Genomic DNA, 9,055 nt, shown 5'->3' with positions numbered 1-9,055 from the left:
GCTTTTGTATTCTGTACAGTTGTGATGTCACAACTACACTGGTAGAAAGTGCTGCTACAGTTTCGTAACATTCATTATTCGGCTGCAATGACGGTGAAGAGACACTGAGGGTGCAGATGCAGAAGACCAGGAAACGCTGACCAGAGCTAACTGGGCTTTCTCTGGAGGGGGGCTTAAAGAGACAGGCGCTAAAACAGAGCGTTTCAGGCAGAGGGTGAATACAGGTATATACAGAAAGACAACATGAGAAAAAATTTGTATAATCTGGGACCTTTAATCAAGTTACCATAAACAAAGAAGTCATATATACCTAGGGCATGAATACGAGTGAGGAAAATGGAGTAGTAAAAAGGTTAATAGAGTCCCGCAGCTCATTTTCAGCATGGCGTCCCCTAGTGGGTTAATCAGGCCCTGACGATCTAAAAGGAACAAACTGTTCCAAAATTATACACTGATTACCAGCCGTGGCAGCAATACTGGTAATGCTTGTATTGGTCCGAACAAGGGGCCTGGGCCCCCTCCACTTTATGCCCTGTGGCCTGATAACTGTGCGAGACGGAGTCACAAGGATTAACAGGTTTGTATTTGAGATCAAACTGACGGCTGAGATATTTGTTGCATATTTTGGATAACAAAACTATCAGTACACAAATGTCTTTCTTGGGTACTGTAAGGCGGAGGTGTGACCCAGATGCCCTTGCTGACTTTAACCAGGTGTCCCGCTTGGCCTTTAACATGACTATCTGTGGCACGACCCCTGCTGCGCCGGGCCCCGTACCCTGCCATTTCCTCCCAAACACTTACAACACTGTATCATTTCCCTGTCACCAAATGACTGGCTAGCTGCTGTGGTGCGCTAATGAGAGGAAGAGAGGGCAGATGAAGTGAAACTACAGGAAGACTGGTTCTTCATTTTCCCCGTGCAATACAATACACAGAATCAATCCTCCATCCTCCACATGACTGTCTGCAGCCACTTTGGCTGCAGGGCGAAATTAAGAGCAACACAACAGTTATTAGCGTTGGAGAAAATCTCATTTGAGAAGATAAGAGTGCTGATTTCTATCCAAAAAGCAACAAAAAAAAAGGCAAGAGGGCTGTAATTTGTACATCATATGTCAATTGTTTATCTTAGCAGATAAATATTGCACCTGCCCCGTCTCTTCCTGGGCAAATTTCCGCTAATATCATGCTCTGTGTTTACAAGGGCTGAGAATAATGAGCATTCCAAAATTTGTTTTAGAATAATAAATGCTACATAAAGGCTAAATATTATATACAGTATCATTACTTAAGTGATTGTAAAGATTGTAAAATTCTCCCTGAACACTCTTTCTTTGATTAAAATGTTTTCTCTGTGTTAGGAGTATGATCTCAACCTTGACTCTGGAGCTCCCACAATATTTTACTATAGCTCTGACATAGAAGAGCATACATACAAGAAACATAGAAGAGCTGACTGAAGAGCATATGAATTATGCACAAGTCCTTCAGTATGCATGCAAAATCACTGTCAAACTTTAATGTGAACATCTTCAACAACAACAACCTCAATTAAATCAGCTTAAAAGAGATAACATTTTAGATAAGATGACTTTGTTTCTTTAGACTGATTCAGTATTAAAGGTTTTATTTGGTCCGTATTAAGTTAATCAGATGCTAACAGGGAGTGCGGACGGATAAAGGATGGGTAATCTAATGTGTTGCTTTCTCACAGAAAGCTATCAATGTCTTTGAATAGGTTTCTCCAACAGGCCTGGCTGAATGAATTACACTCGTCTGTTAGTATTCTGCCTCTGCCGTACAAAAGGTCAATGTCAAATGCACCTCATTTAAAAGTCAATAGCAACCATGCACATCTTCTCCTGGGAATTCTGTCCGGGAACCCTCTAGACGGCATTGTGTATCATTCAGTTAGTAGAGGGCAGCCAGAGAGCTTTTTTAATCTTGACCTTCCAATAAAATATGCTCCCTATCCAGAATTACATGGTCTAAAATGGAGACATAAGCTCACAACAAATCACGGCCAGACTGAAAAATCTCAAGGGAGAGGTTCAACAGTGTCGGACACAGACACAACAGGTTCAGCACTGGCTAAACACGGCTTTATTTCCATTATCTTGAAATCTTACATACACATGCATTCATACACTACAATGAGACGAGGCCCATGAGAAGCCTATTTTTTACACTCAGCTGCTAAATTATTATTTTTACAGTTTGGTTAGGTTTAGCCACAGAACTACATGGTTAGATTTAGGAAATGGAAAACATGATAAAAAGCTAAACAAATGCAATAAATGGTTTGATTCTGTCAATGGGAGAATACACTTCCTCTAAAAAAAATTTTAACACTGTTTTTAGAATACTGTCAGTAGATAATAATACCAAACTGCTGCTCCACTAATGTGTCACACAGACAGCAGCAGGGCAACTCCAGCAACAATCCACCTGGCAGGAGGCTGTTTGGTTCGGAGGTGGAGGGTCCATACATATGTGGACCCACGCTGCTTAGTGTGGTATACAGGACACTCATAAGTATTCTTGAGCTCCTGCTCTTCTGCAGGCACAGCTCTAACATACAGCACCGGCATGGCTGGAGTCAGATCCCTCAAAACCGCCTCGGAGATGAGTCCTGACTGAATGTCCCAACGTGCTCCTAAGAGACACAGGGTGGATTTTATTGGTGGTACTTACAGAGATTTTACAAAATATTGTCAAAAATCTATTAATTAAGTACAGCAGGATGATTGGATGTGTTTTTTAAATTCTGACCTTCTACGAAGAATCCGTGAATATAGGCCCCCTCCCGTGGTGGATGTCCAAAGTCGTCTTTTGTCTTCTTTGTTACATCCACAGTCAGAGTCATCTTGTCCAGGGGCCACTGATTCTTGCGTGCGATGCTCTGCAGCACAGCTGGGGAAAAAAAATAATGCATGTCAATATTTCTGGTGCCTCTGGTGCATGTCAACTTAATCATCTGTGTTGTTGGTTTAGAGATTGTGGCCTCACCAGTGAGGAAAGACTGTGGGTTGAAGAGTCCTGAGAGCCAAACAACTGCAGGAAGAACTAAGTCTTGAGTCCAGCTGTCCAGCTCTCGACAGCTACACATTAGATCGTTAAACCTTTATAAAAAAAATATTAATTAACAACATGGTATATCATTGCTTGAAGCCTTTACAGTGTGTCTGGCAAGGTCATCCTAATATGGGCTCAAGTCATTCTTTCACATTTATTGACAGTTTTTGCTACAGTGAAAAATGCAGTGCCATGTTAAGTAAAAAATGCAGTATTATTAGAAAGAAAAAGTAGTTACCATTGAGCCAGTGTTTTAGTGGAGGGATAAGCCAGTCTGGCCCAGGAATCTGGAACAGTGTCATTGTACAGGGCTGACTGCAGTGTCTCCATACTGGAAGAGATGGTAAGTTCACCCTGTTGACAAAGAAATCCTCATTAATGCTACAGGATCTTCATAAAAAAACACAATTGTATTTATTTTGTATGTCATAGTAAACTGCACCTTCAGGCCAAGCTCCAACTCATTAAGGGACTTCCTTATTTCTGCTAGCAGAAGATTCATGCGTTCACACTCCTGGAAACAGACTAAAATATAGGGGCTTCGCTCTGTTGTCTTTGTGATTATTTCTGCCATGTCATACTCCTCAGGAAGCTTCTCAAGGATGTCTTCAATGACATACTTGACCTAACAAATATAATATACACGATTAGGTAATGTATTTAGGTAGGTCATTGTATTCTAAGCTGCTCCACCCCCAATGGTTCTTTCTGCCTCCACACCTTCTCCTCAGTGCTCTGAGCTGCCCCCTCTCCTCCAGAGTCCTGTGGCTGCAGTTCCAGCAGAGTCCTTAAGAGGTTGTCTGAGGTGACGGTGAGGCACTCGAGCTCAGCATTTGGATGAAGACCGTACAGAGAGGGGTTCTCAGATGGAAGATGTTCGTCAATATAACTGTGGTAACCACTGTAGTCCATGAACGGAGGGGCCAGGAACCCAGGACACAGAAAAAGCTCCCCTTCAAACTATGATTAAAAGTTTTGAGAATAGAAAGATGAAAGCATATACAGCACACAATTTTAAGGTCCCATATCATGCCCATTTTCAGGCTCGCTTGTATTTTGTGTTTCTACTAGAACATGTTGACATGTTTTAATGTACAGCAGATTCTTTTTTATAATGTCTGAATATACCTGTATTCACTCCATTTTATCACCTGTCCACTGCAGCTGGGGAATGAATGTAATGGCATTGTAGCAGCACTTATATAATATAGTTATGAAACGTTACAGCCTTATGAAAGCCTGAAGGCTCATTTAAAAGGCACAGTTTCTGAATACAGGCTGTGTGCGTTTCTCTTTGGATTGAGCATTTAGATATTTCCACAGTATTTATATAACAACTCACTATACATTAAAACATGGTGACAATGAACATTTAACCTAAACCGTCCTCATGAATCTTGCAATCTTGCCTGTGTGTTTGAGAATTCAATATGATGAACAGCAACACAAGCCTGTTGCTGCACCAACAGCAAAACACATTGATTGATGTCTGATTGTGCAAATCGTATTTTTGGAGAAACAGCAGCTGTTATCTTGGTAGTTAAGGCGGACTAGGTTAATCAGTCCTCTTTGGGAGAGAAACAGATGAATTCCAATTGAAGCCTCAACTTAACACATAAAGAATAATCACCTAATAATGTTCTTAGTGGAGTGTCATGCAGCAGCTGGCAGAAAGAATTGGCACACAGAGACTTCACCGATGTGAGGGTAAGGAAATCCACAATGCAACAGACTTCCAGTATAATATTGCAGTTTAGATTTACATCCCAAGAGGGCACCCTTTACCTTAACACCAACAATTAATTCAAAACAGCTACAACTGCAACAGTAGATTTTCTTTCATATATAGCCCAGTAAAAATTTAATGTACCCAGAAATTTAGTGTATATCCAACTAAACAAATAGTAATTTTTCAAATTTGACATTAATTATACAATTAAACCAGTTAAGATTAACTTTCTATACACACACAAAACAAAAACATTCTTCTTACAGGGCAACATGAACACTGACTTACCATTTTTGGATGCATGAACTCCTGCAGATAGGTTTTACACAGTCTTCTATCCCAGCCATCAGTAATGTGTCCTCCATACATGATCTCCCCAAAAAGATAACACAAGTCCTCCCAGGGCACCTGCAGGGACTATAATAAACATCTGTCTGTAAGTATGTATGTGTGTGTACATCTGTACATTTATGCAAATATGACCCAAATAATTCAACTTTAAATATTTCAGCAATGCAGAATTATTTTTTTAAGGATATCAAACATTTTCAGGATCATCTCACAAATCATTCCTCATTCACAAATTAATCCATTCTTTCAGCGTTATTCCATTCCTCTCTTTGAACTCCAAGCAGTAACTATATGATCTCTTCCCAAATGAGCTCTTTTAATAATGACAAGGGTAGGGAAATGTAACAAAATTATGTTTCTCCACACACACAGATCTAATGTATGACAGAAGAGTCTTTTCCTCAGCGGGAGATTATGATCCGTGAGGGTGAAGGAGGAAGAAAAGAACCTGTGATTCATAACAAATTACAAAAGCTGGAGGTTCACAATCATTTGTACCTGTATTGTTTTGCAAATTGCTTCCTTCATCAGCTCTAATTGCAGTGATCACTTATGTAGCGTTGTGAACTGTCACATTGGCTGCATGTAATTACATTTAGGATAACGCTTCATTGCCCTCCTAATGAATTCTCTGTATACGCACATACAGGTTACTGTTTGGTTAACATAATGAAGGACATTCGTTTTTGGAGGGCAGAATACCTAGGAGACATAATTGGTTGTGACCAGAGTAATAGGAGTTCTAAGAGAAATGCATTAGGAGTTGTGAGGGGTGCAGCACCCCAAGAATGGATTTTTTGTCTTTATGAAATAAAGCTAAATTATAGGCTGCGTGTTCATAGTCATAAGAGAAGAAATGTGGGAAAAAAAGTGGTCTGACAATAATGCCGCTGCAAACACCATAATCATTATAGATGTACGAAGAAAGTAGCAGTAAAAAACAAATTAAAAGTTTGATGAATAACAATATGAATAACATATAAATAAAAAATTGAAAGTTGAGTTATATTTAAAAATAGTGGTAAAAAATACTTTAGTGTTGGCCTCTAAATAGTTGTACAAGACACTGGCTGAGATGGTGAGGTCCCCGGTGCAGAAGGGGTAGTCATGGTTCCATCCTTGGGGACCAAATTTACGACGCTCCGTAACAGAAGCATGAAAAAAGCAGAGTGAGAAGAACATGGAGTTGAACTCCTGTTCTCTGGAGCACATATCCAGAGTGACCTGAAAAGAGAAAGAGTAAGAAATACCGATTACAGTGAATGCCTCATTTGTTTTTTCTTTTAATCAAATGTAATGTTTTTTTTTTTGTTTGTTTTTTAAAGAAATCCTTTAAAATGTTCCACACACTTGACTGAAGTTGTTGAGGGCTGCGTGCAGACTGGCATTCATGCCAGTGGGGGGCTCATTGGTGATTTTGATGGCATTCTCCAGTATACCTCTGGGGATAACATGCTGCTCAGGGCTTGCTGCTGGTTGCCCAGTGATGAACACCCTGTAGTTTGGATGACTGTCCACCGCTGCTGTCTCCAGAAGAGCGTCTAAAGAGGGTAGCCAGCGAGCCACCAGGTGTACATTCTGAACAATGAAATATTAGGGAGGTTATGTTATAGGTTGATCAAATGAATGGTTATAATTTAAAAAAAAAAAATTGTTTTCGTGAATAATTTGTGAAAGATTCATGCTAACAAATGTCTTGCATTGTTCTCACTTAGTAAGAAAACCTTCAGTGATCACTTGGCTGCAGGCATTCTCCCTTTAAAAGGAGGCATTTATGGAGCTGATTTAGCCAATTATGTTTTATATTGAACCAAATTGAGTTTATTTCCTTGCTCAGGGGGTGGGATAATATCATTAGGTGCATTACAGCCTCGCTGGAAGAGCAGCCAGAAGTCACTACAGTAACCTAGCCAATGAATAAATCTGATTCCTACTTGCAGAATGACCCAGTGTCCGAGTTTAGAGGCATTCCTCAGAACCCTTTCAGCTACATCCTCCTGCCCCTGTCCCAGGGAGACGTTGTGGAAAGTGCCCTGTTCAATGGAAAACCCCAGCTTCAATCCTGCACAGAAATAATATTTAGACTTACTAACCCTACCAAGTGATCAGGATGTATAAATAACAAACAAACAATATAAGCAGCACCTAGTTTTTCTACATCTTTTAGTGGATCCACTCCAGGTGACAGGATGAAGAACACAGGAGTTGAGGGGCCACTATCCTCATACAACTTGTCAAATTCCAGCCTGGCAGCATCCACATATTTTGTTCCCATGCTTTCCTCCACAAAGTTCCTGCCAGAAAACACAGTCAAAAAGCTTAGTGATATATAGCACTTTCAAATACAAATGTACTTTGGTCACTGACTTACCTTAGTGTATAGGTCATCCTATCAGGCCGAAGTGCTCTAAGGACAATGAGCTTCTGGAGAGAACTTTTATTTTTCCAGTCCTGGGGAAGTCTTTCCTTTTCAGGACAACTGGATTCAACAATCTTCCTCCAGCGCTTTGGTGAGTTCTCCACGTCTTTGTCAAGTTCACTGAAGTCCTCCATTGTAGAAATGGTCTATATCCAAATAATAGATATGATGAGTATGCAGTTGAATGACATATGTGGTGCTGACCTGATGGTTAACAAGAATCAAAATGTGACCCCTTAACATGTTATACTCCAATAAATAGCCCTGACTGTACCTTAATGGCTCCCCAGGCATGGGGAGAGAGGAAGGACACAGGACTAGCTTTGCAAGTGTCCACCTGGAAACGCAGTAGGAAGTCAAATTCCTGAGCATCAATCAGACCCTGCTTGAGTAGAATCTAAAGGGAAGGACCAAGAGCAGTTTGTAGTGATCAATGTTATATTGATTTCTTTTAAATGTTTTCCATGACAATTGAAAACTACAAGAAAACTCAAAGAGATTGTATGAACTCATACTGGCTGAATAAGTTCTTGTGAATGTGAAATAGCCACACGAAGGACAGCCTTCAGAGCAGCATGATTTCTAAGATGAAAACAGTTGGCGCAATGACAGATAATTGCATTATGCCATCAGAACCAACCCCCTTGTCAGAACCAACTGTCTGAACAGCAGCCATGGAGGAATGTGTGAGAGGTAATCAATAGCAGCGTATGGTCCTGCTGACTGCTTTTAATTGAAGTTAATGTGGGGGCAGAAAAGTACTTTGATTGATGAGGATGACAGGAGGCCCCACCTTTGAGGCGGCCCTGAGTCCCTCACCTGGAAGGCAGTGTGTGACAAGAAGGTTAACTTGTCTCTCTCAAACAGGCCCTGGCTGGTGTACAGGAATACAGAATAGGTAATGGCCTCAGTGAGGGTGTGCACTCTGGTCCTCACATCCTCGTCCCATTCTGCATGCTCCATTGCCTTGTTAAAGACTGAGTTAAAGGTCTGGAATACAACCAAAGTGCTCTGATAAGGATTACAAACATACAGCACCTCAAGCTCTGTACTGAATTGACAGCTTAACACAAAATATGAACATGCTGACATTGTGGTATACTGTAGATGCGCAGGTTTAAGTGGATTTGTATAGACATGGCTGTATGTAAAATCTTAATCACCATGAGAAACAAGAATTACTGACAGCACGGATTTAAACAATCTAACAGATCAGTGAATGAAGACTGGATATTGTTTGAAATGCTGCAAAAGATGATGCTTGTCCCCTGAGCTCTTCGGGGGTAGAGGTTTCACCTTGAGAGAAAACTGGTACATGGGGTTAATCTTGTTGAGGTCATTGATGATGAAGAAGAGGAGTGACGCTCTCTCAGCTGCTGGGCGGTAAAGTTCTCGAGCCTCGTTGATCTTTGTCTCGTTCTCCCTGGCCTCCACCACCTGTGAGTTCCAATTGCACAAAATGGGCTATTAGGCTCTCA

The 9,055-nt window shown here is 40.8% G+C and overlaps 1 protein-coding gene across 1 annotated transcript in view; it reads right to left on the bottom strand.

The window, feature by feature from the left end:
- Positions 1-2,411: 2,411 nt before the first annotated feature.
- Positions 2,412-9,055, bottom strand: part of LOC310951007 (dynein axonemal heavy chain 11) — a gene marked incomplete at both ends in the record, with an annotated part of 40,181 nt that continues 33,537 nt past the window's right edge. The window contains 15 exons of the mRNA XM_083919067.1: positions 2,412-2,659; positions 2,776-2,916; positions 3,013-3,125; positions 3,317-3,432; positions 3,521-3,703; positions 3,799-4,038; positions 5,096-5,224; positions 6,191-6,382; positions 6,509-6,736; positions 7,093-7,220; positions 7,304-7,452; positions 7,530-7,723; positions 7,852-7,974; positions 8,397-8,567; positions 8,874-9,014. Of these exons, the coding sequence (XP_083775193.1) occupies positions 2,412-2,659; positions 2,776-2,916; positions 3,013-3,125; positions 3,317-3,432; positions 3,521-3,703; positions 3,799-4,038; positions 5,096-5,224; positions 6,191-6,382; positions 6,509-6,736; positions 7,093-7,220; positions 7,304-7,452; positions 7,530-7,723; positions 7,852-7,974; positions 8,397-8,567; positions 8,874-9,014 (2,496 nt within the window). The remainder of the gene's footprint in view (positions 2,660-2,775; positions 2,917-3,012; positions 3,126-3,316; positions 3,433-3,520; positions 3,704-3,798; positions 4,039-5,095; positions 5,225-6,190; positions 6,383-6,508; positions 6,737-7,092; positions 7,221-7,303; positions 7,453-7,529; positions 7,724-7,851; positions 7,975-8,396; positions 8,568-8,873; positions 9,015-9,055) is intronic.

Source organism: Echiichthys vipera (genome assembly GCF_963691815.1).
Source record: "Echiichthys vipera genome assembly, chromosome: 8".
Classification (NCBI taxonomy): domain Eukaryota; kingdom Metazoa; phylum Chordata; class Actinopteri; order Perciformes; family Trachinidae; genus Echiichthys; species Echiichthys vipera.
Note: the sequence above shows the minus strand (reverse complement) of the source record. Positions and strands in the feature narration are given on the sequence as shown.